This window comes from Larus michahellis, chromosome 8 (assembly GCF_964199755.1).
Source record: "Larus michahellis chromosome 8, bLarMic1.1, whole genome shotgun sequence".
NCBI lineage: Eukaryota > Metazoa > Chordata > Aves > Charadriiformes > Laridae > Larus > Larus michahellis.
This window is the reverse complement of record NC_133903.1, coordinates 38,210,715-38,238,613: the sequence shown is the minus strand read 5'-3', so window position 1 is coordinate 38,238,613 and position 27,899 is coordinate 38,210,715. Positions and strand designations below refer to the sequence as shown.

The 27,899-nt window shown below is 41.3% G+C and overlaps 2 protein-coding genes across 7 annotated transcripts in view; one reads left to right on the top strand and one right to left on the bottom strand.

The window, feature by feature from the left end:
- The first annotated feature begins 30 nt into the window (after positions 1–30).
- LOC141748059 (very-long-chain enoyl-CoA reductase-like) lies at positions 31–26,437 on the top strand. Of its 6 annotated transcripts, XM_074599455.1 has the most exons (15): positions 31–158; positions 647–732; positions 1,387–1,464; positions 12,247–12,297; positions 12,805–12,856; positions 13,190–13,234; positions 14,584–14,687; positions 16,750–16,865; positions 16,985–17,090; positions 21,587–21,659; positions 21,751–21,794; positions 23,179–23,236; positions 23,972–24,060; positions 25,109–25,154; positions 25,249–26,437. In XM_074599455.1, exons 5-15 carry the CDS (start codon positions 12,841–12,843, stop codon positions 25,374–25,376), a joined length of 825 nt encoding a protein of 274 aa, XP_074455556.1. In that variant the 5' UTR covers positions 31–158; positions 647–732; positions 1,387–1,464; positions 12,247–12,297; positions 12,805–12,840; the 3' UTR covers positions 25,377–26,437. The 6 variants fall into 6 exon arrangements, 4 of the variants coding, with proteins under 4 accessions (XP_074455556.1, XP_074455553.1, XP_074455554.1 ...); XR_012588888.1 differs by lacking the exons at positions 31–158; positions 647–732; positions 1,387–1,464 and adding exons at positions 1,875–1,993; positions 18,215–18,286 and having other exon boundaries at positions 25,028–25,154; XM_074599452.1 differs by lacking the exons at positions 31–158; positions 647–732; positions 1,387–1,464 and adding exons at positions 1,875–1,993; positions 18,215–18,286.
- Positions 26,413–27,899, bottom strand: part of ABCA4 (ATP binding cassette subfamily A member 4) — a 74,665-nt gene continuing 73,178 nt past the window's right edge. Inside the window, exon 49 of the mRNA XM_074599436.1 lies at positions 26,413–27,899. Coding sequence (XP_074455537.1) covers positions 27,777–27,899 — 123 coding nt within the window. The 3' untranslated portion in view covers positions 26,413–27,776.

The following is a 27,899-nucleotide window of genomic DNA, read 5'->3' as shown; positions in this document are numbered from 1 at the left end:
CGGGGCGGGGCCTGGCGCCGGTGCCGCCGCGCCCCGGCTGGGCTGTGGCGGCCGCCCAGGGCGTCTGTGCGCGTCCGTCCGGTGCCCGGCGGTGGCTGCCCGCCGCTCGGTAACGCACCCCCCCCCCCCTCCGCGGGCCCCCGAGCGCCCGCCGGGCTGTGAGTGACTGCGGTGGGCCCGGTGTCACCGCCTCGCAAACAGCAGCTGTGGAGCTGCTCGAAAAATCGATGGAACCACCCGAATTTTGGTCACGGCGCTTTCAAGTGACAGATAGCCGTTTAGGATAGACACTGAGATAACAGGGCCCAAAAAGGAAACCAAATGCTTTTCGAGTTTGGTTATGTTTACATTTTGATGAAACTTAGAAGTTTACCGTCAGGGTGTAACTCCGGTTTTACACCAGCTGGTTTCAGTGAAGACACACTGGGTGAAACGAAGGATTTTTTTAAGAGCAGGTGGCTTCTGGAATACTGCACTCTGAATGTGAAAGTCCTTCTGTACTGGAGATTCAAGGGGGGCTGTATTTGTGTTTTCTTTTTTTTTTTTTTTCATAACTACAGTTAAAGGGAACAGTGAGCCGCAAATTGTAGTCTTGCTGTCAGCACGGGAATTTGAATAGTGTTTCTAACAGATTTTTCTTCCCCAGGCTGCATGTTGCGCTAATACAGAGAGCCAATTTGCATAACTTCTGTCAGTCTTGAAGCACTGCCTGAGCGCTTTCTGGTACAGAAGGTTAGTTTAAATGTTCTTTATATTTGTGTTCTGATTACTTTTCCATATTGGATTACTTTCATGTATTTGAAAGGTTTTCCTCATTGTATGAATACAGAGCATCTGGAAGTGAAGTATACCAAAAGAAATGTCAGCTTATTTAGAAAAGCAGTAGTTTTGTTTTCTTTTTCTTTAACATAAAAATCTGGAATGTCTAGCCTGGCCCAAAGGTTGACCATCCAGACTTGTAATCGGCTCGAGAAGGAGCATACACCTCCATACGCCTTCACAGATTTGCCCATATTTATGCTAGTAGTGAATTCTGTCCTGTTGGGTCTTTCTGATCAGCCTTCTGGCTTTCCAGCAGAGGCCTTTTCTTTTGGTGAAATTTATTCTTTGGTATTTCATTTAAGTAGCTTTGATGGTTATAATTCTATGGAAGCTGGTTAAATTTGGGGATTGCAGAAGGTTTTCAAACAGTGTATTCCATAAATCTTTCTGTCTAATGGAAATTTATGGCAGTGAAAAAGCAATGTTCCTTTACAGCACTGTAGAATTTTCTGATATTTAATTACCTTAGCTCTAGAAAAAGGATATCACGTAATGTAGACTGGTTGGAGGAAAAATAGTATCAGCCTCTGTACTGCTTTATGCCATGCATTTAATTCTCTGCAGCGGCAGGAAACACATCACAGGAGAAGATGTGATCTCGGCAGAGTTCTGTTGTCAGTCCAATCACCCCTGAAACCTGAGGTAAACTATCAGAGGAAGGAAGGAGGATGCTTTCTAGCAGGTTATCTCATTAAGCTGCTTCGGATCTGCAAAAAAATATGAAAAGCGATTGATTTCCTGCAGTAATTCTGTGCCGTTCGAAGAAAAATAAATTACCCTTTCGAACGAAATGCCACTGACTCGTCACGCCAGGCGGTGGGTGAACATTACTCTCCTCTCCCGGTTTTTGAACACCGGGAGCTGCAGAACTTGGCTACCGGGAGGCACCGGCGGCCCCGCACTGCTGCAGGCTGCCGGCGGCCCCGCTGCCGCCTGGACGCGGCATTGTCTCCCCGCCGCGCACCGCCGGACACCGGCTCCGGCCCCGGGCGGGGCGGGGGGGTCCGAGCGCCGCCCCCCCCGGCCCGGCGCTGCCCCGGGAGCTCCCCCCTCCCCGGGGCCGGGCGCCGCCGGATTGGCCGCAGCGCGAGGGCCCGGGGAAGGTGCCGCGGCGGCGGGAGGCGGCGCGGCGGCAGCCCGCAGGATGAGCGGCAGAGCCGGCTTCTTCGAGGTGGGTGCGGGAGGCGCCGGGGGCGGGGGTCGGACGGGGAGAGCCCGGGCCGGGCCCCGCAGCATCGCGCCGCCGGCGGACGGGTCTGCCCGGGATCCCGGCAGACTCCTCTCTCTTCCCCCTCCATCTGCATTGGGGAGCCGGAGCCATCCGCTCCCGGGTCTGCCAAGGCAAGTGACCGGGGAAGGGAAAGCCGAGGGGGGGGGCACGCCGCTCGCCGGGGTTTCCTCGGAGCGAAGAGGCAAGTGGCGGCCCCCGCCCGCCCCGTCCTTCGCTTCCCCGGGCACGTTCCCCTCGCCGCTCCTCTTCCCCGCGTCCTCGGGGGTCCTCGGACGTGGCCCCGGAGAGAGGGGGGCGGTCCCAGGGCACCAGGCGGGCTGTCGGCGGTCCGCGGAGGCGCCGGACCGATGGCTCTGGGCTTTCCGCGGACCGCCCCCCGAGGGCAGAGCCGTGGTCAGGCTGCCGGGGTGCGTCTGGCAGCGCATCCCAGCCGTTAGGGAAAGAGCGAGAGCGAGGAATGTTCTCGGCACCTTCTGTCCCCAACTTCTTGGAAGACCCTGTCGCCAGCCGCTATGCACCCCGCCTCGAGCCGTCCCGCTGAGCCGGGCGAACCCCGGGCGGCAGCGACCCCGGGGCGGCTCGGCTCGGCGGCCGGGAGCCGGCGAGGGAGGGAGCTGGTGCTCTGGCCGAGAGGACGGCGCTCGGCACAGCTCCCGGCCCGGCTCCCGGCCGGCTGCACCGGGCGCCGTCCAGCGCGGGGGAGCGACGGCGAGCGGTGGCCCGCGGCCCCCGCCCCGCGCTGGCTCGACCGGCCCCTGCTTAGCACGGGGTGTTCCGGTCTTGCGTGGGAAATGAGAAACAGCAGGGGGAGCGCAGTCCAGTTAGCTCCTTCTGTGCGCAGCAAGTGCAGAGTAACATGCACCTGGAGTGTGAAGGGTAGCGTGTCTCATCAACTTCCATACACAGCCACTCCGGCTCTTTGCTGGAATTAGTTAGGCTGGCTAATACAAAAATCCTTAAGGGTGGCTTGTATTACAAAAACAGGTCGGTACGGGCTAAATGTCAGCAATCCTGAATGTGTCTCTGCAGGCTTACACTTCAGTTTTTCCAGTGTGACTTGCCTAAAAATTAACACAATTCCTCCCCCCATGCAAAATACAAACCAGTTGTTATAATAACATTAACAGAATCCAAAACAATCTGAAAAACAGCTGCTCCTCTAGTTACTTACCATGACCTAGAAGTTCAGATTTTGCTTTTCACAGCTATAAAAGTGTTCTGGACATCACGAACAATTCAGCAAAATAATCTGTTTCTAGCTCTTGTGGGTGTGAGGTAGACACCTGCACAGTGTCTTTTCCTCTGCAGCGTCGACTTCCCTGTTTTTTTAGGAAAAACAACCAAGCTTTTCACTGCCTCCTGCATTTCTGCCAGTGTCCCAAATTCTTGAGAGATCCAAATGCAGGAGCAGTCACATGTGTATTACCCTCCTGAAAGTCTTCGGTCATCGTCTGGTCTGCAGGTTTGCTCTTCTGCCTTAGCCATACTGAACTTCTGAATAGCACTTGTTACTAGAAGACCTCAAAATCATGGACATGGTTATTGTTACCTGATATTGCAGATGGGGAAACGCATGGAAGTGGAATGACCTGCTCCCTCTTGCTAGGCAGAACAATAGCAGCAGATACAGGTCTTTTGAGCCCTAAATCAAGATCTTCTGTCTAAGCGACACTAATCCAAACTCTGAATGCCTCATGAATTTACATGTCAGCCTTGTATGTCTTAGTCTTTTTCTCTGTATGGCAGCTAATGGGTGGAAACAGATTTGCCTAGCTCATCCAGTCTGTGTCTGAGCTGACTCAGGGTGTAGGATGTGGACAAAGACAGCCGAGGTAGCACTGAGCAGTGCTGTTGCGTATCACTTTCTGTGCTGTTCTCCCCATGGATTTGCTTTCTGTTATAAATTCATTGAATTTGAATTCTGAATTGCATTTCCCCACCACGCATTCAAAACTGAGGTACCAAAAGAGAGAAGGTAACTGTCCAACCTCTCCCAGTGCTTCCTGGGGGCAGGAATCTCTCTTGGTGTTAGAAACATTAGCATTCCCTGTTTGAGGTACTGTGTAGTTCTGTACTTTTCTCTGTACATCTCTAAACTGTTTACCCTTTATTGGTCTTCTCTGGTGCTTCCTTGTAAGAATCACAAAGCGCTTTACAGTCACCAAACTGTCGCTGCCTGAATTTTTTAAAAAATGACTGTTACAAGTTTAGCAGAGATTTATTGGTGTGGAATATTTCTTCCTCTTTTAGTACACAATCAATTTCATAGGTTCCTGAGTATGTAGGAAGGTCCTCTCCCTTTTATGCATGAACATAATTACTCTTTGGTGAATGGACGTGCAACAAGATGGGCAAGAACATCAGACTGAGTGCTGAGACACTGGCTGTTAATTCCCTTCCTTTTCTTTATCTTTTGTCTTTCTCAGGCAGCTAAAGACAGGAACACTCAAAAAACAGGCAACATTGTATTAAAATGACTATTAAGAAGCCAGTGAAAGGCAGATTCAGCTTTGGAAGTACATTTAACTCCTTATTTAGAATTGGCTGTGTTCAATCTTAGTACCAAGAGTTATCAGCAACTGCCTAATTAACCCAAAGTATGCTAGACCTAGTGGATGGACAGCAAAAACCCCAGTGGCTGAGTGATTTCCCTCTACTTATGAGATGTCCGTATTAGAACTGATACGCACAGTCAGGTCCCTGTGCTCCTATGTCTTCATGTCTGCCTCTATATTTCTTATTCTGTAATAATGCTAAAATAGGTCTTGTTGTACTTCAGGTATTGGTATGTTTCTAATTTCACCTCAGCTTTTTTGTCACTAATAGCTCAGGAGAAGCTTAGCAAGAGCAACTACAGTTTAAAGAAATATGTACATACCTGAAAGTACTGCACCTGATAATTTGAGGAGATTCACCTCTGAAAATTTAGAGATTTATGACAGAGACTTGTATCTGGATGATTAATATTCTCTAGCAGTGCTCATTTCTCCAAATTGATTAGAAAACAACTCTTCTGACCTATTTTAGATATGTTTCAGAGCTTATGATACAGTTTATCCTAAAAGTGCCTGCTTTTCTCCTTTCCATACAAAGGATGTCTACGTGACGTGCCCAGACATAAATGTCTGTAGTAGAGAGCTCTGAAGTTAGACTAATTAATTCTACACTTTCTTTCTACTTGACAGGTTTAGGTCTTCAAAAGCACTTCATATAAAGCAAATAGTATGGTGCTCTGACCTCCTAGAGGAAAGATACTTGAACTAATACACTCGTACTGCAGAAAATTACTGTCATAAAAGCCGCAGTTCTACTTGTGCTTCTTTAACTGGTTTGGATGGGAAGTGCCTTCTGTGAGCAGCGATAACCAAAAATGTTTTGGAGTCTTCACTCCCTGCGGATAGATTGAACTGACATATGCAGTACAGTCTAAAAGCAATAATGTACTGGCCCCCCTTGCTGGCATTTAAAGCTTCTCCCCCTTCTGACTGTGATGAAAACCCTCTGAACGCGCGCGGGGGGGGGTGACTGCTGCCCAGCTAGCATTGCTGAGATGTCACAGCTCCTGTTACAAAGGTTTCTCCCACTCAGAGCTATGCTGTCTAAAGCCTCATCAAGTAAGAGCACCAAGAGCAAGTGCCAAAAGCAGGACTGCAGAGGATTTTAAGATTCTGTATCCTCCAAGAGCTGCCTGAGCAAGACAAGGCCACGTAAGAGATATTTGAATGGTCATTTAAAGGGACACTGCTGAAGATTGCCCTGCTATTTGAAGATATCTGCTCTGTTTTCAGAAGTAACACATCAGATTATTATCACAGAAAGAGATGATAATATTTGAGACAAAATAATATATTTCTTTGAAGTGTATTTTTTAAAAATAATACAAATCTTGTGAGTTCATCTGTCAGTATAAAGGCTCCAAACTTCCTAGGGCTCCCTGCTCTGTCAAAAGACAGCAGACCCATCCTTGATACCTCTAGGTTAAAAAAGGGAAAAAAAATCTGTCTCTCTTCAGTCTCTTCAATTCCATGCCAAAAGCAAACACTGGATGTACATTTTGACATCCATATACCAAATGATCCACGAATAGTAGTAATGGAACTATAGATATTGTAGTTCAACATTGCAAATCACAGTGCTGGTGCAAAGAAATGGTTGTGATTTCACATCCTCTTCTACCTGAATGTTGTCATAGCAGAAAACAGTCGTCATAAACTAAAACCCTGAGGCAATGAGTGTTTTCTGTTATGCATGGAAAAGGCTATGCAGTGGTGTTGAAAAACCTGTATGTCTACTTAGTGTTGACTCAAAGCTGGCATAGGTTCTCAGATGGAGGCCCTCCAGCCTGCTTCATAGTGACAGTGATACTCAGTGATGATGTGACTCCTCAGTATGCCTGGGAAATTGGCAATGTGCAGCTCTGTGTTAGCCAGTGTAAGTGAATACCCACTGAGTCAGTATTCACTGGTGCAGGTTCCTTTCCCATCTTGTGTATCCTCCTGCAAGATGTCATGCTAGTGAAAGCTGGAAAGCTTTCATAGGCTTTCGAGACCCAGAAAGCACAGATCTTTAACAGGTCTTCCATTTTGGGAAAAATAAACCAGTCTCCCACTCCAAAGAGAATACACCTTCCTTTTCCTTCTTGACCATTCTTACATAGACCCATTTTATCCTCTGTCAATTATATAAATGGATTTGTCTTTCTGAAAGATGATCATTTGTAATTCTACAACTGTTATCATCCTCAGGCCCAGGCCCATGAAGTGATTTGGCGTTTGCCATGCCTTCAAGTTAGGCACCCATCTCCAAAACTGGATATGACAATTTGATTAAGGTATCCCAGTTTACTTCAACTCTACCCCGTCACTGTGTGGTATCCCAAAAGGGAAATGCTGAACAGAATGACAATGGAAGGGAGTAGTGCTTGAAGCAGCCCGGAGAGACAAGAATTCAGGCTTTCTCTCTGGTAGGAGACTGCCCTTTTCACTGGAATACACTTCTGTCCACTCCTGCCTGTACTTTTTGGTCTCTCTTGAATCCTTTATTCCTTGCTTGGTGGCCCAAGTGTTCTATGGGAGGCGTGGTGAATGGCAGAAGACAGCCTAAAGCAATTTTCCCACTTCCTGGCAGTGTATCTAACCATTACATATAAAGCATGAAGAACTAGATCATCTCCTTTGCTGACAGTTTAGTTTCACCCAGAAATAATGCCCAGAGAGGTGGTAGATGGCCCATCCCTGAAAACATTCAAGGACAGCTTGGACAGGGCTCTGAGGAACCTGATCTAGTTGAAGATGCCCCTGCTCATTGCAGGGGGGTTGGACTCGATGACCTTTAAAGGTCCCTTCCAACCCAAACTATCCTGTGGTTCTATAATCTAAATGCTGTGCATTGTGCTGACTTTGGGATGTGTGACTTTTGGGATGCTTACTGGATCAAGGTCCTCGAGGATTTAGATGGAAGCATGCCTAACAAATCTGAAACAGGTGGAAGAAATAAAAGTGTACTGTGAGTTTCGGCACAGTTCAGACAGTGGTGCTCGTTGGCTTGCATAGGAACAGAACTTAGGAAGCTGAGGAGTAAGTACCTAATATGTATCTTGTGAACCTGTAAATCTCAGCCATCTAAATTCTACAAAAGTGAAATTTACTTGTATAAACCCCTTTGAGTATGGGTGTCACTGTTATCTCCTCTCTTTATACACAGTGAAATAATGTAATAAGATTCCAGTCTCATGAAATATGAGCCAATTGCTTCAGAGAAGTAAGGCTTTACTTAGTTGGACTACTTGCAGCATAAGGTCTGCAGGTAAGATGATGAAATTTCACTTTGTGGCTAAACATTTGCCTTGGTTCTGCTTTGGGAAATCCTCACACAGCATGTGGCTAAGGTGTGGAACTCCCTGCCTCAGGACACAGTGCATGCGAAATGTTTATACGGGTTTAAAAGGCAAGCAGATAAACTAATTGAGGAAAAATCCATGAAAAGCTATTTAATACAAAGGCAGCACTTCTGGTGCAGGGAAATAGCAGTCTCTGTGTCTGCCTCCTCCCTTACCCCCACTCTCTATATTCTTGCCCTGTTTAATTACTTTTTCTGAGCCACCTGCTGCTGGCTGCATCTGAAAGAAAGCTGCCGTTCTTGATGGATCCTTAGATTCATCCTCTGCAACAGTTTGCACATTCCTGTGCAAGGGAAATTTCAGACTGAAAGTCATTTGTAGCAGCAGAAGCAGCACAAACGTAGTTTCAGTGTAAGCACGCTTGCAGCAATTTCCCTTTACCTTAATTCTATTGCCTTCAATAAAGTTATTCTTGATATGCCCTAGTGTGAGATCGCACTAAGACATGCTTACTTCCTTCAGGAACAACACAGTATACCAGAAAACTCTAAAGAAAATTACTAATTCCATAGGAAAAATAAAATATTTAGAAAGATTTAATTAGGACTGTGACAACCACTGGATTTTTTTCGTGCAAATTCAAGGAACCTGGCCTTTGTAAGCACTCTAATAGTTCAGGGAAAATTAATTCTACATTACTCATTCTTGGGCTGGTTGGTTCCTAGACTGTAAAATAAGCAAATTTTTTTACTGAGTAATTTCAAAAGAAATCAATACAATATATGCTTACATCAGTGCTCCCAAAATCTCACTCAGCTACAGTTTACTGTATCTGCTGAGTACAAACGGCTGCAAACAAACCTTCCAGGATGCACAGACATGATAAATGTATCAGTATTTCCATAATAGTTATCACATAATTTTTGAAGATCTGTTGATCCTTAAGCATTTGATATGCCTTTAAACTGCATAAATTTGATTGACTACATTTTTGTAATCCTGTTGCAGGAGCACTGCATCTTAAAAATATTTTTTAAATGCTGTTTGCTCAACTGTTTTTCCCCTATGAATAAACTTTCCCCCCTTTTATTTTCCACTTTTATTTTCTGAATAAAAGTTTAACAGTTGAATGTACTTTTCTCTGCTTATATCGTATATTGATTATTCTTTGCCCTCAACCTGTTCTAAACAATAATAAAGATTTTTTCTGTTTTCAAAGACACTATTAAGCTTTAATCCTTATGCACTAGAACAAATTTGTTATCTAAACATTGAAGATATGTATTTGTAGTCACTTATAAACATAGCTGTCTTGCACAAATCTGCCTATTGATTAAGTTCTACTCAAAGTTTTAGAGAAGCTGTAATTTAAAATGCCGTTAAAAATTTACCAAATACGCAGACTGTAAGTCATACTGCATTAGTGCATGCCAACAGTCAGTGTCCTATTGTGGTAAATGCTTTGAAAACACATAGAAATTAAAGTTCTCTGAGCCAAACAATTTATGTTTGAAAGGGATGATACCCATCAGTAAGTGTTCCAAGAACAGATTGCTGGGTGCCTATCAGCTGTTGCCAACCAATACATTAACTGACTTGGTGCTGCGCCTGAAGACAGGACACACTGTGTTCAGTGCTAGGTGGGCTTATCTGATTGGCCATTATGTTCAGAAAAGATAACGTTTCTTGCCTTGCATCAGGCTTTTCTGTCCCTTATGCAGGGAACATCGAAACACTGGGGGATGTTCTGATACAGCTAAGAGGCATGACAATTAGAGGAAACAGTCACCTTGTTTTCACTCTGTTGTCGCACAACTTTCTGTGGACTGGAGTGGAATCTAAAGCTGTGTTCCTGCATCTGTCTTTCTGAAAAGGGAAAGAATGTTTGATATCTGCTTAGATCTTGAACGTAACTGAAATGTTTCTGGTTCAGGAACGGGTGTCCAAAAAAAAAAGTAGAAACATTGAATAATTTAGGTTGCAAGGGACTTCTGGAAGTCAGTCATGCAGCCCAACTCCTGCTTAAAGCAGATACAACTAGATCAAATGTCGCTGGTTCTTATCCAGTCCATTTTTAAATACCTCCAAGGATGGAGATCCACATCCTTTCTAGGCAACTTCTTCCAATGTTTGGCCAAGATCATCGTGAAAAAAATTTCCTTGTATCTGATCGGATTTTCTCATATTGCAATTGCTGTCCATAGCCTCTCACCATTATCACTGTGCACCTTCAAGAAGAGTCTGAATCCATCATCTCTATAGGCTCCCTTTAGGTATTTGAAGAAACAGGCCAGTACAGGCAGGTATGTCTGTCTGGCACTTCAGAGAGACATACTGGAATAGAACCAAACAACAGTATAGAAGATCTTGGATGATTTGTTTGTCTTCCACACTGATTCCAAAGGTTCACAGAAATACCTTAATTTCTGTACAGCCACTCACACGAAAACCACAGAGCAAAAGAAAATGCTCCATAATTTTCAGCCTGGCCTTGTGTGTAATGAGAATAACCCAATTAAAAGTGTGTAGATGGCAGAAAGATACCCAAACCACTCTGTAATTGGTCTGGAGAAGACTCCTCTAATACAGCCACTTGAAGGCCATAGACTAAAACTGATCCAAAATGTATATGCTGGGAATGGTTATGGAACGGGAAGGAGACTGCTAAAACTGTGGGTGCAGTTGCAGTCTCTAGGGCAGACCAATGGTATTCGTTGCCAGAAGAGCTTTGAGATACACCAAAGTTTTCAATAATCCTTATAGCACCTTGGCATCAGAAAGAACAAAAAATGGTTTACAGCCCTCACAGTTCTTGTGGGCTGCAAGCGTCAGAATGCTGTATTTCGAAAATAGCTCTCTGGGAATGGAATCCACTTCATTTTCTTTCCCATGGACATGTCCCACAAACAGAGACATTAAAACTTGAAATTTGTGTTTTCTCAAATATAAAAAAATGAAGGGAAAACATATAATATCCCACTAATCGGTCACACATTTGTTACGCATCACAAAGGAGGAAAAGTGCTTACATCCTTTGATGTCCACTTAAGAGCTTACAAAGCACAGGTAGAAAATATCACTCCGTTAGTATCCTTGTGGAGATCAGGTATGATACTTCTGGCTGGAGCTGAAGTGCTCCATTGCGGTACCAATAGAGGAAGAACAATTTGGGACAAGTAAAACAAGGAAATAAGATACTCTAACCAAGTGATCTCTTCAAAGCAACACAATTAGAAAGATACTGGACTGTGACTCCTATTTTTAGTATGGAATCATATTTAAAGTCTAATGTTAATCTATCCTCTTGGCCAGTTAATACCAAACATTATTAATGATAGATGTTTATTTTAAAAAGAATAATCAACAAATGCTTTTGGTACTAAGTAATGATACTCCCAGTCATTTAGTGTGACAGATAAGCTTTGGACTTTCACTCTTATACCACAAAGTTCCATTACAGCGTTTGATGAGAACAAATGAAATGAAACCACCATCACTGTATTTCAGGTCTTGCTAGCCTGCTGCAACTGGCCTTTGAAATGTCTGGGGACTTTTCTGCTTGGCTGTTGATTAAAATCGTAACCTTTTGCCAAAGTGCCATATGATCACGGAAATAAACTGCTCTTTCCTTTTCAGAGCTGCCGCTAAACTGCTGCTTGGAATATAAAAGGCTAATAAGTAGTTACTAATACAGGTGATCTGAGAGGCAAGAGTAACACTGAATATTCCTATAACAACCTCCTAACGATTTGTGAAGTCCAGATCTTTAGCTGCATTTGTTCATTATGTTCACTGATGTTTTACACTCTCTTCACAATTAAAATATTCCATTCTCTTTACAATTAAAATATAAAATTAAAAAAATATTCTGGGAACAATGCACATTAATCTTCAAGCTCTATGTACTCAGAATATTTGCTTACATGCATATATGTGCATATTTATTTTTTTTCCTAAAACCATCTTTCTAGCTTTACAAATCATAAAAATTCTGTTCCTTAGTGATTGCTGTGAAACTACTCTATCCCTTACTTATTCCTCTTGCTCTAGCATAAGAAAATACCTCAAATCAATGTGTTTTGATCAATAAGTTAGCTACTTCTGCTTCTGAATATATCCAGGAAGACAATTTATTTGGCAAGAATATTGTTTTTTTTTTGCAAGTTGAGCACTTTGAGAACCTGTTTATGATTAAAGCTGTCTCTTGAGCACATCAGAAGTGTTTTTAACACAGTCTACAGATCAGGGAAAAATGCTATCTCACTCTGAACAATGATTGTGAATTTGAGAATCAACTAAACGTTTAGATATTTTTTAACCAATAATTAATAATTATCATTTTCTGTCCCATCAGGTGGAAATCCTCGATTGGAAGACAAAGAAACAGCTATGCTTCCTAGATAAGGTAAAACAAAAATCTGTTTAAAATGCTAGGTCACTATTTAAAAATTACTAACTTTTCTTAAGTAAACTTAGTGTTCATGAAGGGTATTTCATGGCCCAGGAGCCTTTCGTTGGCCACTGAAGAGGCAACGATTATGCACACTTCATAGCGACTACAGAGCACTTCAGCCCTTTTCCAGAAGGAGCTTTTGGGCAAAGGGCACAACTTCAGCTGCTTCACTAAGAAAGATGGTGCCAGTTGTGTCTTACTCACTCATAAGCCATCAGACTGTCAATGCTGTTGTAGTAACTCCCGATCACTGCTAGAGAAGCTGCCTCTGAAACAGATGTCACAAATTGTCCTCCTGTTTTCCTGTAAGAAGTACTTTGAATCACCCATACCAATCCTAGCCATCTGTAAGAAAGTTATACCATTACATTAAGTCACATTTCTTCTTGAATATTCTTACACCTAGTAGTTGTCTTTCACAATATGCATCTTACATATGCAATATTTTTTGTTGCCTAGGTGGAACCCAATGCCACAATTAGGGAGATCAGATTGATGTTCCATAAATTATGTGAGTATAACTTTTGCAGCAGTTCATGTCACATCAGAATATCCACTATATAAACAGGAGAAAATTAACATAATTTGCAACATGTGATGTACACGCGTAATGCTAAGTAACCTGCACACCAATGCGATCACAGTGAGAATTCAGTATAATTTTTATACAATCCTGATAAACCTCTGTATTTTTTCTGCTGCACAATTTCTCACAGATATTCATGTTGAATAAATATTCTCAAAAATCTGTAACTAAATCTCATTCTGTTGTGTTGCATTCATTATAATAGTGGGTGATCTAAACCAAACATTGCATATCACACAATTCTGTATGGTCTTACAGATCCTCGGTGGTATCCAGCAAGGCAGTCGATAAAACTTGATCCAAGTAAGTACTGGTGAGGGCTAGAGTAACAAAGCTCTGAGCAGGGGCCTGGCATAAAAATGTGTACTTTGCATGGGCATTAGCTCTTAAGAATGAGTTTCCAGCTATGTTAATTAGCACTATGAAGGCTGAAGAGAATCCAGAAAAAATTTACTTTTTTGAAAGCATCGAGCAGAGTTCCACCCATATGCCTTGAGCTTGGTAATTAACTTGGGAGTCTGCACATTGTTCCAAAGCACTTTCTAACTATGGAGCACTTTCACTTTCAAGACAGGCAGCACAAGATCTAGATATTAATTTCTCTTAGCTGCAGTGAAGTGATCTCCACAGCGATGATCAGCTGGGAGTACTAAAAAGGGCTATGAGTTAGAGCTATCAATTCACATAATCCTCTGCTCTCAGGGAGGAATTACAGTTCTTTTGAGGTAAGCTAACGCAAAACACATTGCCACGGATGTAGGATTTGCTGACAAAGCTGATGCCAGCTGGCTGACTTCATTAATGCAGTTGTAGGTAGTGCTACTAAAAGCATTTTAGTACATGGGTGCACAGAAGAAAGTCTAATTGCCAAACTGTTAATTCATCTTAGCATTCAGTATAAAATGTAGCACTTTCTTCTTTTGCTTCCATTAAGCATAATTTTGTTTAAACAGTCCCTTAAAAGTATGCTGGTGGAGATTAGTTCATTGTGTAGAATCTATCCATAGAAAACAGGCCTATGAGTATCTTATTTCCTTCTTCAAAGATCCACCTTGTCAGATTCCTCCATGGACTTATGTTGTGAGATTCACCATGAGAAAATGCTGGCCTTCTAGAGATTCCCCCAGATCTAGGCATTAAAAGCTTGAGTACCAGCTCAAGTCCCGTGGAATCACCTCCTGGCTGGCTGGTTGGGAAAAAAGAAGGCAATGAAAACCTCTGTAGGAGAGCCTTCCAATCTCAGCTTATCCTAGCTTCTGTTTGTCTGACAATGAGCAATGAGAAGAGAGGAAGAGAGAGGAGAAAGTTGGAGGTGCAGCTGACTAGGAGGTCAATGAACTATGTTAAAGGGCAGTGACCTACCAGCAAATTCTGCTGTAGCAATGATGAAACAAGTCTACTGGACTAGGCAGGCACGTAGGATTGAGAATTCTCCTAACTGTCTTGGTGTGAATAGACGATCCAGGCTTATATGTGATTACAAGGATAAATCAAAATTAAGTATAAACATTCTTGATTTGTTTATTGAGACTCCAATAAACCCACGTCATGTCAAAGAATCTTCCAGATTGGTTAAAGCACAATATAAAGCTAGTATGCTACCAAAGTTGACTTGAATTTCACTGAGATGTAATTACTTCTTTCCTTCTCAGAAGGAAAGTCCCTGAGGGATGAGGAAATCCTGCAGCACCTCCCTGTTGGCACAACTGCTACCTTATACTTTAAAGATTTAGGGCCACAGATAGGATGGACTACGGTGAGCTATGCTTCAAGTCTGAGCCATTTTAATGGCAATTTTTCCATAATTAATCCTTACATCACTTTTTGTCTCTCTCCAATATTTCTGCATGATGCCTGCTCTGACAGTGGATGCAGGCAATGAATCCTCATTGCTTCAGTTCATTTAATCAGGGAAAGCAGTAACAGGATATTCTGAATGCCTAGTTCCCCGGGAGAGCAGCAATGGAAAACTTCCTGCAGGGCAGGTTGGCTCTACTGAACTGAGGTGCAGGTTCTCAAATGGATTTAGATGTCTACTACAAAATCACTAGGAACTAGGTGTCTAAATGCCTTTGGGGATCTGCTTCACAGGGCCTGTGTAACTCCCCTGATAAAGATCAGGATTACGCTCCTACGGGTTTGCAAAGAGGCATGTGGGCAGCTTCACATATCACTAATTGAAATGACTTCAGCAGGAAAATGCACAAAAGTAAGATCAGTTAGCTGTCTGCATGTGGCTGTGTCCCAAGATGCTAGTGGCAGGCTAATGACAGCTGATAATCTCTGCAATATTCGTTGCCATCCACAAAGACCTCGCATATTTACTGTTTTAGCTCAAACGCAAATTCTGTCACAACTCAGCACGCAACACTGCACTGCTCTTTATGCAGTAGGTGATCAATGACCCTTTCAGTTCTTCAGAAAGTCCATGATGCACATATTACTCTAGTTCCAATGAAACAGCACAGCACAAAGAGAAAAGTACCCTGTAATTTAAAGGCACATTTACCATTTCTTAGCTATGAGACATTAATAAAATCTTGTGTTAAGGACAAATAGCACAGACAACATACATAGAAGGTAAAATAAAAAAAGTCAAATGTTCTGCAAGACTGAATATTCACGCCATTACTTTGGATGCAATGCTGATAAATCAAGCAACTATTACACAATCCAAAAAACAGTAAGACGGGCAGAAACTTCTAATGGCAATGTAGACTCTAAGATACACATGCATTAACATATACCAAAATATCACAGTGCAGAGTAACACCAGACTTCTGCCATTCCATAATCTTTCTTTCACATTCTGCTCTCCCTGCCCTTCAAGTGACTTCATTCAAATGTAAGCCAAGATATCCTTCAGTTTTATCAAATAAAAAGACAAACTTCTCATCTACAATCAAATCTGATCTTCACCAGAGGAAATGCTGGTTGTTACAGAAGTTGATAACACAACTTATTCTGAGTATCAAAATAACCCTAAACACATTAGAAAACAGTGCCTGGTTGTTGGTTTGGTTTTGTTGGTTTTGGGTGGTTTTCTTGAGAGAAGTACAACCAATTTCCCTTCTTTCTCCATAAATGATGTATGGGCCTACCTTCCTCCTTTATAGAAGTGTGAAAAATCCAACTGTTAATGTTTGGTCCAAAGTTAACTTCAATTTACAGCAGCATTCCTAAGAAATGCACACCTATCTGAAATGAAATCAAGTTAGATAATAGCTTCTTTAGTTTCCTCTTTTTTTTCTTTTTTTTTTTTTCTCATTTGTGTTCAAATTAAATATTGTTTGAACAAACAATGAATTGTTTCCTGGGACATCTGCTGTGCTAACTGTTCATACAGATGGGGTCATCTGTGAACACTTCCAAGCTGTTTTTCCAATTTAAACAAAATTATTTTGTTAGAAACAAAGCTCCTCTTTTTCAAGATAAATTCTTCACCAAATTTCTTTTTTACCCAAAATAAAGCAACAGTTTTTGAGGGCAAGAGGAGGGTGAGAGCTGCCTAAATGTAACATGCATGCATATTTACCATGATCTCTGGGCTGCCATTCTTATCTTTTCATACCCATGCTGTGTCAGCTGCACTGGCAATGGCTGTTTGTATGCAACTGAAGCAAACGCATCGCAAAACATTTACGTGCATGTCTACCAGATTCACAGCCCAAGCCCAAACCTGCTGTTCCCTCCCTGACTCTCTAAATGCCATCCTGGACCAGTGGAGGTGTTTATCCCACTGCATTAGTTATCACAAAGAAACCAAAGCAAAACCATCATCTAATTCAGCTGTCTAATTATTTTCTCTCTTTTTGCAGGTATTTTTGATAGAATATACAGGTCCATTGTTCATCTATTTTCTGTTTTATTTCCGCATGCCTTTTGTCTATGGACTGGATGAGAGGTTTACATCAAGCCCGCATCCAGTAGTTAAGTAAGTCCGTTTGCAGGCTTGAGCAGTATTTCTTGTTAGCATTGTAGTCTTATTCCAAATGTCTTGCCACACTTGGTTTTTTTAAGCACTCTTAAATGCTTTTGTCTTGCTGTTTCTAGCTTGGCATGTATCTGCCATTCTTTCCACTACATCAAAAGGTTGATTGAAACAGTATTTGTTCATCGGTTCTCCCATGGGACTATGCCACTGAGGAATATTGTGAAGGTAAATTGTGTCAGAATCTATCCATAGCCCCCCCTTACAAATCCAACCTAGCCGACCTATGCTCTGCCTCTGCAGCACAGAATTTTGATGTGGCTTTTGTAGTAACGCACAGCAAATCTCACCCGTAAAGCTGTAGTTCTTTAAAAGATTTCTTAATGTCGCTATTGTATAACCCACATGTTGCCATACTGTTATTCATATTATACTAGTCTCATTGCTCTTTTAGAATTTTAAACCTTCAGCGTACCCTTCCTTTTCACTGAGGGCCTTGGCTCTGAAGGTTTTAGTAACAGTGTTAACTTTTAAGGTAGCACAGGCACGCACAATGTTGGGAGGGTTGCTTTTTTTTAAAAAAAAAGTACATTTTCTGACAGTCATTTTACGTCTTCTTTGTCCCTAATGCTCTCTTTGCTGTTAAGCAACTTTAATTTACCTGTGCTCTAGCGCAAAGCAGCTCGGTTGTCCTGCATTTTCTTCTCCCGCAGGAGCAGTCCCTAATGTCACTGGCGCTGCTGTGGCATGGGGCAGCTGCTGAGATGCAGACCCCCTGTTTCCTAGATGGCTGCGGAGCAGTACAGCGGCCTGCACGGTTATGCATGGGCTGTAGTTAGTTATTTTACAAACATTTCCAACGCAGTACACACTAGTATTCAAAAATATGCTTTATACTCAGGAAGACAGGAAGCTGGAAAAGCGTATGGTATAGCATCAGTATTTGAGTATTTAACATTCGGTATTTAGAGAGTCCCCTGGAATTTGCGTTACGGCAGTGGTGCTCCCAGCAGCTGAAGCTCTCCTTTGTGGCTAACTCCTTACAGCTGCGCAGCCACTCAGGGCGTTCTGGCAATAGCTTCATGCTTTCTAAATGGAAGGAGAGTCTGTAGTTGAGCAGCGGTGCTCAGAAAGAATCCTCCCTAGCAATTTACTGTGTTTTCTGCAGCAGAAGAGTGCAGGAGTTGTTAAAAGGCTATCAGATCTCCTAAAGACTTGCTCTTGACAGAATAGTAGCTAATGCATGCTAAACAGCAAATAAATGAGCAACTTTACCTTGAAAAAGAATCTGTACAGTGTGATAAATCTTCATTTTCTCACTGCCATCTCTGACAACTACTCGTTCCTTTCAGACCATACAAACTGTTGCTAAAGTTGGCATTTGTACCAGTCATTGTGATGACTTCTGGTTTTCCACCTCTCAGGTTGGTGGTACTTGCTTTCATCTGTAAAGTTGCTCACAGTTCTTCTTCTACCTGCTTAGCAGTGCTTGGGTTTGATTTGCTTTTATGATTTCATTGACTTTGGTGGTGTTACTCCAAAATTGTGCCAGTGAGAAAAATACCACACCCTCTTCCCTTTTTTCTCTCACATACAGATGGTAGGCAAAGCTTCTTACTTTAAGTGTTTCAGCACATACATAGCAGATATGGATAGCTTATTTCCTAAGAGCAATGGAAATCTACCATTAACAAGAGACACTTCAGTCTCAATAAGCAGAGATCTGAGACAGGAACTGGTGAGACTTGTGATTTTCACCCTTTGTTTACCAAATGGAAGTACGAAAAAATGATGCCGTGCAATGCAGCAGGGGTTCGCCAAAAGCAGTTCATGCTTATGCTAGCATAGTATAATTCTTTCTAAGATATGTGATTTTTCTAGGCAATGGAAAGATAGAATACCTGATTTATCTGGACTTATTAAACAATTGTCTCAGGGTGAATAAGATAAAATCAATACAATAATTGTGTGATGATAAAGGAACTAACTAAAGGAAAGATGATCATGGTTGTGCCAGAAAAAAATCTGTCAGACCTTTAATAATAGGGAAGTACCAGTGGAATTCCTCAAAGATTAGTCTTATAACTGGTCTTACTGAACATTTTCATGGGTAAAAAGCAGGGATATTGTCACTTTCTGAAGGAAAGAAAACACTAGACCTAAAGAAATACCATTTAAGCCATAAGACAATATAATGAGACAAACAGAAGGGTACATGCTGGTCATGAATAAACACAGGCAAGGCATTAAGAAATAGTTTTGGTAATCATGGGATCATCAATTGAAGCAGAGAAGACAAAAATCCTAACCATAATGTTTTAAACTTAAGAATAATTTATTTATGGGATCCCTGCAATTCCTGAACTTGATCCACAAAATCTCTTATAAAGAGATTATTGTAAAGCTTTATCATTCACCTGGAATAGAAAAGATTCACAGAAACAATTTCTTTATTTCAAGTGAGTTTATGAAGCCTGCATATACTCTGCTGTTCCTGTCTGAACCTCACTGGGGGCTTTCGTATGAGCAATAAGGCTTCCGGTGGCAGCTGGACATCTGTATTGTCACTGCTAAGGACCTTAGCAGTGGCAGACTCCACTCATCTTAAAGTTCCTTTTCTTGTAACCGAGCAATACTCTTGCAGTAAATCATGTTCTTTGGATGAATAGTACTTGTTCAGTTTAATTACAGCGTGTATCGTTGGGAGCTGAGCCATGAACATTTATTTTTTTAATTTTACTTTACTGAAAATTCATTGCTATATGATCCATCCTGTGCCAAACTCCAAATTTAGGAAAAGGTTTTTCATAAGATGCTGTGCCAAGATAACAAGGAACTGTTTCCACCTAAGTTTGTACAGCAGTTAGTAAATTGTAGGTGTTGGTGGAAGAAGCTAGTGTTAGGGAGGAAGCAGTAGTTTATGGATAGGACACTAACTAGATTGTTCCTCACTGGAGTCATTCTTCTGGCTCTGCTCCTTTTCCTGGGGGAAAGGGAAGTTGTTACAGGGAAGTTACTTAATCTCTCTCCTCTTTTGTCCCACCTGATCTGTAATTATTGGTTAATAATTGTCTCTTTCTCATCAGCTACCTATTAATATATAATCTCAGAGCAAGGACATACTATGTGCTTGTATTACAGCATACCCAAAAAAGTGTCCATTTTTTCTGAGGTCTTTGGGCACTTCAATGGTTCAATTAATTCTGAAAAGAAAGTGGAAATACAACACAATGTTTGATACAACTGCAGCAGATGGGGGGTTTTATCGCTCACCAGCATTTTCAGAAAAACGCACCATCAGACACTGCAGTCAGCTAGTGTGGGTTGCAGACGCTGAGGTAATCACTTTTTGAGGTATTATTGCTAGAAATGCAGTTCTGGTATATATAGGGGAAGAAAGCTGCAAAACTCAAAGCCAGAAAAAAAAAATAGTTAAACCAGTGAGGACAGGAAAGAATGCAGCCTTGAATAAGAATTTTGGCTGCATGAGCAGGAAAGGAAAGCTGTGAAGGAGAAAGCAGAAAGACCCAGAAATGTCTGAAGTACATGAACCTATTGGAAGGCCAAGAAAAAAGCATCACCAGAAAGAGTATGAGGATCAGTGTTTTACTCAAGAGTGAAAATAATAGGGAAGACAAGGGGAAGGAAAAGAACAGTAGAAGTGGTGAAAGGAAGATAAAGAACTCAGTTTTGGTCTTGATGAATTACAGGTGGTAACTAAACATGCCCTAAAACATTACAAACTGAGGCACTAGGTTTGATAAAGGAAGAAATCTCAACTGATGAGAGGCAAATTTATGAGTTGTTGGCAAGGGCTAAAGTCTGTCTGCAAGAGAGTGGCACCTAGAGGTGACAGCATAAAGGAAGAGGAGGAATGGGCCAAGGGCATCCCTCATACCTACAGGTATGTAAGGAGGGAAAAGATAACCTGTTACCAAGATACTGAAGCAGTAATGAGTGGCGGAACAAAAACCACAAGAGGCAGGTCCAGGAAAACCAAACAAGAGGTATAGATTGTCATTGTAAGTAGTTTTTTTTTCCATGGATGAAGCCTATGAACAAGCTCTGAGATTGGTCAGGAATGAGTCAATACAGCCACTAGTACAGCTATGTTATCAGAGTTTAGAGAATGGAAGCTGGATCACAGAAAACCAAGGACAGCAGCAAAAGGGACAAACCAAAGATATCGCAGTGAAAGGGCAGAGGAAAGTGTCAGGCATCATGACTTTAGGTAGGAAAAGTTAAAGCATGGGAAAGAAAGAAAACTGGCAGGCCGAAGGAGAAGAGGAAAGGCAAGAGGTTGGGCAATAGAAAGTAATAAGCAGGGAAGAGAGCACAGTGCCTAAATCTGGTTTTACAAAGTCTCAGGGGTTAGCAAAACAAGTCTCTCTCTAAAACACGGTCTGTATGGCGCTTCATCTTTGGTCAAATGTCTTGCCAGACAAGATAAATTTGTTTTCAATAGTATGATCATACTTACTAAAACAGTTTATAAACTTAAGAGCTCCAAGATATTTGAGACAAAATAATACTCTATGAGCTCCACTTCCTTCCTGTTATTTCCTGTTGTCTGCTCCCACCTTACCACACTTAGCATTGTCATTTTTTATTGTACTGCCAACAACTCGAAGGATCAGCCCAATTCATTGTTATCAGCGGTCCTTGCACTGAATACTGGCCTAGAGGACTGTACTAAAACAAAGAAAAAAATCCCTGTTTTTCAGAACTGCTTGTATTACTGGGGATTTGCAGCTTGGCTTGCTTATTACATCAATCATCCTCTTTACACTCCTCCTTGTAAGTAGCAAAACAACCCTCAATATGATTTAAGTACTTATGTGTTTGTCTATTAGTACTAATCACATGTAAACTCTTTTTTTCTTAATAGCTTATGGGAAAAAACAGATAAATTTTGCTGTGATCATGTTTCTGGTAGGTTTGTTGCTCTTTTTATAAAATGCTAAAACATGTTGCTTTATTTCTTATGTTGTATAAGTGGAGGAATGAGTAGGATAAGCAGATACTTAGAACTTGAACGCTTGGGACATACTACTAAAGCACTTGCATGCAGAACGGAGAAAACATTCAGTTCGTAATAAGGTCTCGTACACAAGGGAAGATTTTGATTCAGTACCCGTTCTGAGACTGGGATATTTATCTGCTGGGATGATCTCTCATCATCTTTAAAAGAATTCTTGAACTACCACTGTTTAAAAACCAGTGAGTTTGTTTTATGATCTGTTTACTGAGTGTTAAGGATCACAATAGATCATAAAAGCTCAGAGAACTGGCCAACTAAGAAAGTATACTGCTGATAATTTCCGGGAGTAGAGGTTCATTTTGCTGGGCTTCAGAAATTTTTTACAGCTTTCCTTATGAAGCAAAATTCTTAAGTCACTCTGTGTTCATTCTCACAGTTCCTAGAACATTTCATACATCCAGAAGCAACGCTAGTGTAGCCAACAAAGATGTACCCATTTTTCCTATGTATGTGTAACTCGTTTAGAACATCAGCTGTTCATTTGCTTTGAGAAACTAATTGTCAGTGACTGCAGGATCTCAAAGCAGCTTCCCAGTATGAAAATTCTGAGAGTTCATAATCTATTCCCATTTTAAAGAGACCACATAACTGAAAGCACAGAGTTGGTAGTACAACTACGGAGCTCAGACAACCAGTCATTTGCTTTAGTAGTTATGATTTGCAGTCACTGGAGACTGTCCATAATCATATAAATGGGTCATTTCAATACACTTTCTGCATAATTGATTGGGGAAGCATTATTTAAAACAAGTGGAGGAAGCTGGGTCAATTATATTTCATGATTCATATCAATTATACTCTAGAGAAGAAAACTTACTTAGAGTCCAACCCATATCTTCCTTGAGATTTTAATAACTTTTGAGAAACCAAAACTATCCAAATCAATTTTTTGTGTGTTTTTAAAGACATAAGAATAACTAAAACATAAAGCAAGTATCTCCTGGGTTTGCTTTTATCCCCTTTTGTTTATTGCCTTTAGATATCATGGGGATTATGTAAGTAGTAAATTTGATCTTTTGGACACTGAGCCCATATTTGCTGGCAAGTATAATAAATATGTAAGAGTATAATATGGACTCATGTTTGAGCAAAGACATTCCATCCTCCTGTCAGACAGCAATCTTGGTTAAGGATATTTATTAAGTTTATAATAGATTCTTCGGCCTGCCCCCCCCCCTTTTTTTTTGTTTTTCAAGTACCCCAGGAGATAACAAAAGGAAGAATTGTAAATAGGAGGGAAGCACGTTTTTAACTCCATCATGCTTTTTCTTGCAGCTGTGTGAAGCTGGAAATTTTTCCATTCATGTTGCACTCAGTGACCTCCGGAGAAATGGTAAAAATTGCATTATCGTTTTTCACTTTTATGCAGCCATTCAGTACTTCTGCAGTTACTCTACCTCATGAAAGACCTGATGCTGGAGGGCGTTGATACCCACCAGCTGGCTGCTGTGGGAGCAGAAGTTGCTCAGCACTGTAAAGATTGGATTCTAAGGGAGATCAGACAGTGCAAGGAATCCAACACCAGACTGTGACTGTTAAATGGCACTTCTTATCTTACTGTAATTTTTATCGGTTATAGGCTGTGTTGGGGGGAGCGGTTATATTAGTTACACTGGTAGTGCAAAAGGAAAGGGTGCTAGTATAAGCGATGCTTTGGTGAACAAGGGAAAGTAATTTCACTGGCTTCTACAGGGGGCACAAGGTCTCTGTGCAGGCCAGGCTTCCTTGGGCATAAGCCAGACATCTCACAGCTATCAACTATGACAGCTAAAATCACATTCTGTGACAGCCTGAGAAACCCTTTAACTTTTAAATCTAAAACTTGAGGTACCTCTTCTTACAGGAATGACTGTGATCAAAGGCACGCATAGATGACTTTCTAATGCCCAGAACATTTCCTCAGTTATCCTATTCCTTCTTGTGTGTCCAAAGGACATCCTGTTTTCCCACATCCTGCTTGTCCCTCTTACAATGATGAGACACAGGAGTAGGGAGAGTTGGGTTGTCTTTATAGGAAACAATACGTTTAGGAGTGTGAATATTTTGTGATTTGTTTTCTAATCTATAGGATCCAAAACCCGTAAGATCCCATATCCAACAAAGAATCCTTTCACATGGCTGTTTTTCTTTGTATCTTGCCCTAACTATACATATGAGGTATGTATTTTCAAACACGATGTTCAGATTTTAGTTTTGCTGAATGTATTTTCATTTCTTTTGGAATGTTAAACATAGCAGAAACCTCTGAAAGAGTTCAGCTCCATACATTTCCCCTCCTCCCCTAAACCCCATGAAATCAGATTGCAGATAGGGACTTGTCTGTTCTTCCTCTCTTCCCTTGAGGCAGTACCTATGGGGCTAACCCTAAACAGACAGCCCGAACCCTGGGCCTATGCTTCACTGTGGCTGCTAGACAAGACAGATACAACACTTTAAAGCAGTGCAGATTTTACAGACAGGAAAAGGGAGATATTGCCACCAAGTGTGTTGCAATGAGGGGATGGGGGCAACTGGTGGATTCATAATATAAGAGAGCCTATGACTATCACAGTATGCAGGAAGATAGTGGGCAGATGAATAGAAGATATTGTGGTAGAGAAAATGGGGAAACAGATGAACAGAAGATACTGTGGTATAGGAAATAGGCCCAGATCTTCTTCCCCATTTTCTTAAGTTATACAGTCGCTTGGGCTGGTGGTGACTGCTTTAAAAGCTTGAATCAGTTTATCCCTTCGTATTCCTTAATCAGGAGCCAAACTCTTGACTCAGCTCAAAAGCAGTTAAAACCAGTGCGACCCAGTGTAAAATTCACTCTTACACAGAAGGACAGCATCAGGTTTTAACTTCAGTGCAGATTACAGAAGTTCATGAGAACCGCATTCGGCCTCAGACTATAAAATTTTACCATTCCTAGCACTGATGGAGGCGTGACAAATGAAAATTAGTCAGAGAAACGGAAAGGACACTATGTTGTAATGCTTAAAATTTTCTCATTATAATAGCTATGGAAGCAAACATGAAGATTTTGTTTGTGGTAATAAGGCACTGTTCACATTTTTGGTTAAAGGTTATTAACACTAGAAATTATCTGGCTGACCTTGGCTTTTTTATTTACCTATACTAGGACAAGGTTGTTTTTGATCAATAGAGACATAAATGCAAATGCTGTCACCAGAAATATTTTAAATTTCCTTGGCCAAAACAGGTGGGGACCTGGATCAGTTTCACTATCATGACTCAGTGTGTTCCAGGTGAGTAATGTTTTGGTACTTCATCCTTATGTCAGCAACAAGAGCGTGTTTTTAACCTGATAATGAAAGATATCTTTTTCTCCCTTCCTTCCAGTGGGGCTGTTCACCTTGCTTTGCTTCATTCAGATGACAATCTGGGCAAAGGATAAACACTGCACCTACCTACGAGAATTCAAGGATTATCCAAGTCTTCGAATGCCAATTATTCCCTTTTTGTTGTAAGAAAAAGGTTTAATTTGAATATTGCATAGAACTTCAGGAAGAAAAAGCTCATGAACGTCCTGCCAAATAAGTGAATTAATTTAAAGGATTTTGGTGCATGTTGAATCTCCACTGCTGAGAGAAATTGTATGCACTTGAAAGCTACACTTCCTTACATTCAAGAATTCTCAGCTGAGAAGCACCTTCAAAAAATAAGGCTTCATTGCACAGCTGGTAGTCAAAAGCCCCTTCAGTTCACTGTAACCTGATTGACTTAGATTTTCCGGTACTAGTCTATTTAGATTGATGGATCAGAGATACTGAGAAGTCTGTGCTGAAAAGCAGCTCCAAATTTAGCAGTGGCATTCTGCAAGACATAAGTACATTGGAACGAGGACATACCAGCTAACTACTAGAGAGCTCAGCTCAGTCAGCACGGCCAGCTGGCCCGAAGACAGTTGCATGATATGCCGCCTTTGACTTGAAAAAGAGAGCGTGCTGCCTGGAGGCAGGTGCTTTGTAACAAATAACATTACCAAAGAATATGAACAGTTCCTGGAATAAAGAAATAGGCAATATCTCAAATCCCTGATTTGGGTCTAACCCCTAATTTGCTAAATGAATCCAAAGTAAGAACTATTTGTAGTATTTGTGGATGTAACATCCTGCATTGTTGAGGTTTTTTTGTTTGTTTTTAGTCTTCATTAGTAAATTGCATACTAGTAAATAAGGTTCAGAAGATCTGATCTATGCTATGTCTGTTCTATGTGGCCTGTTTTCATATAACAAGTCTTTATGATACTGAAGGACCTTTTACATAGCATTTTATGTCAGTGTTCTCTGAATAGTTTTTGATACACTTTGTAAATACATGAAGTGTCTGCAAGTCCTCAGAATGCTAGCTCCCTTCCTGTTTTCAGAGCCAGGGAGAAAAATCAGCTACATTTTGGACTTCCTGTGTTTTCTTTTTCACAAGATGTTCAGTGGGACTTAGTTGGGTTTTGTGCAAATCTAGTGAAAAAAGACTATTGCAATCTATCTGAATGACATTTTAAAGAAGCAATTATAGAATATGAAGCGAATGCATAGATACTGTTTTGTTTCATGATTAATTTATTTATCTATAATGGATGTATAGAAAGATTTTTGCAACTATTTGTAAGGGTGAAACATGCAATAAATTCTAGACTACATTTTGAAATCAGTTGAAATAATTATGGCAAAAGAAGAATACGACAGCTGGTTGCTGAAGTTTCATAATATTTTGTACAGAAAAAAGCAAGAATGTCCTTATATATATTAAAAAAAAAAGATCTACATCAGTTGAAGAAAAAACCTAACACAGCAAAAATACATGACCCAGATATTATTTCTGTGTAACCTAAAGAAAATTTCTTAAAGATGGTTAGACCTCATAGATAACTGAAGCAACAGATCATTATGAATTTGTTTTCAGTATCATTGCTTTCCACTAGTTTAACTGTGATCCACAGAAAAGAGCTAAAAGTCAATTTCCCACTGAGTTCAGTTCAGTTTCAACAAGCAGGTTGAAATTTTGCTTCCGAGCACAGAGAAAGCACATACCCTATTCACACTTTACACCCACTTAAGGTCCAGTCACAGGAAAGAAGAAAAATTTGATCTTGTTTAGTAACAAAGATAGCTTTCCAGGCCTCTATGAGAAGAAAAAACTTTTGGCAGATTTGGACATCCTCTCTTTCCTTTTAATCTCCATTTTGACATTCTGCTTCCATTTAAGAAACTTGGAGACGAGTATGAGATCATTTTCATTAAGATTCTTTTTTAAAGCAAATTTCTTGCCTGGGTTTGAGGATCTGAATTAATTCTTCTCATTCTTGCTGAGACAACTGTGTTTTCACTGGCAGCCTGGTGAGTCAGTGAAGCAGCCTCCCAGCACTAGCTCCCTCAGCCAGCACTGATGTTCTGACCTTGGTAGTCTTGTGCACTCAGGATGGCAGGAATCCACTTCTAAGCTGGGCAATGCTCTCTGCCCTGAGAACTGTCTGCTGACTGGTAGCAGTTGACTTAAGAGTTAAACAAGAAGAACCTAACAGCCTGAAAGGTCCACGCAGAGAAATTTTCTTTAATGATGCTCTTCACACATCAATAACGAGGAATGAGACTTCTCTTCTTGTATCTTGTAATGACCTTTATGTTAGAGGAAGATTTGGTTGTATAGCAAGGACCTGCCTTTCCTTTGACACTTTCAGCATGTAGTGTTTCTAGCAGAGCAGTAGAAGTTGACTGTTGCTGTTGTGAGCACAGTGCTCAGAAAGGTGCGGAAAAAAAAAAATCAGTATAATACTGAGTGTGGGAACCTTTGTTTTACCCTTGTACTGCTCTGATATGGCACATCTTTGCACTGTGCGCACTCTAAGCCCTAGTGACTCTAGTAATAGTCTATGCAACTGCCTGCTGGTGCAGAGAGGGGGACACCTTTGCTTCTCGGCTGGCTCCAGCTGCACGGGGATGCAAAGGAATTTCCTCATCCTCCATCTGTTGTTTAGCAAAGTTCACAAAAAC

Excerpts from the sequence above, each read along its gene's own strand:
- LOC141748059 (XM_074599452.1), top strand. The coding sequence starts at position 1,967 with ATGAGCGGCAGAGCCGGCTTCTTCGAG. Across the intron at positions 18,287-21,586 it reads TCTGGTTTTCCACCTCTCAG|AACTGCTTGTATTACTGGGG; the intron begins GTTGGTGGTACT and ends CCTGTTTTTCAG. Across the intron at positions 25,155-25,248 it reads CATGACTCAGTGTGTTCCAG|TGGGGCTGTTCACCTTGCTT; the intron begins GTGAGTAATGTT and ends CCTTCCTTCCAG.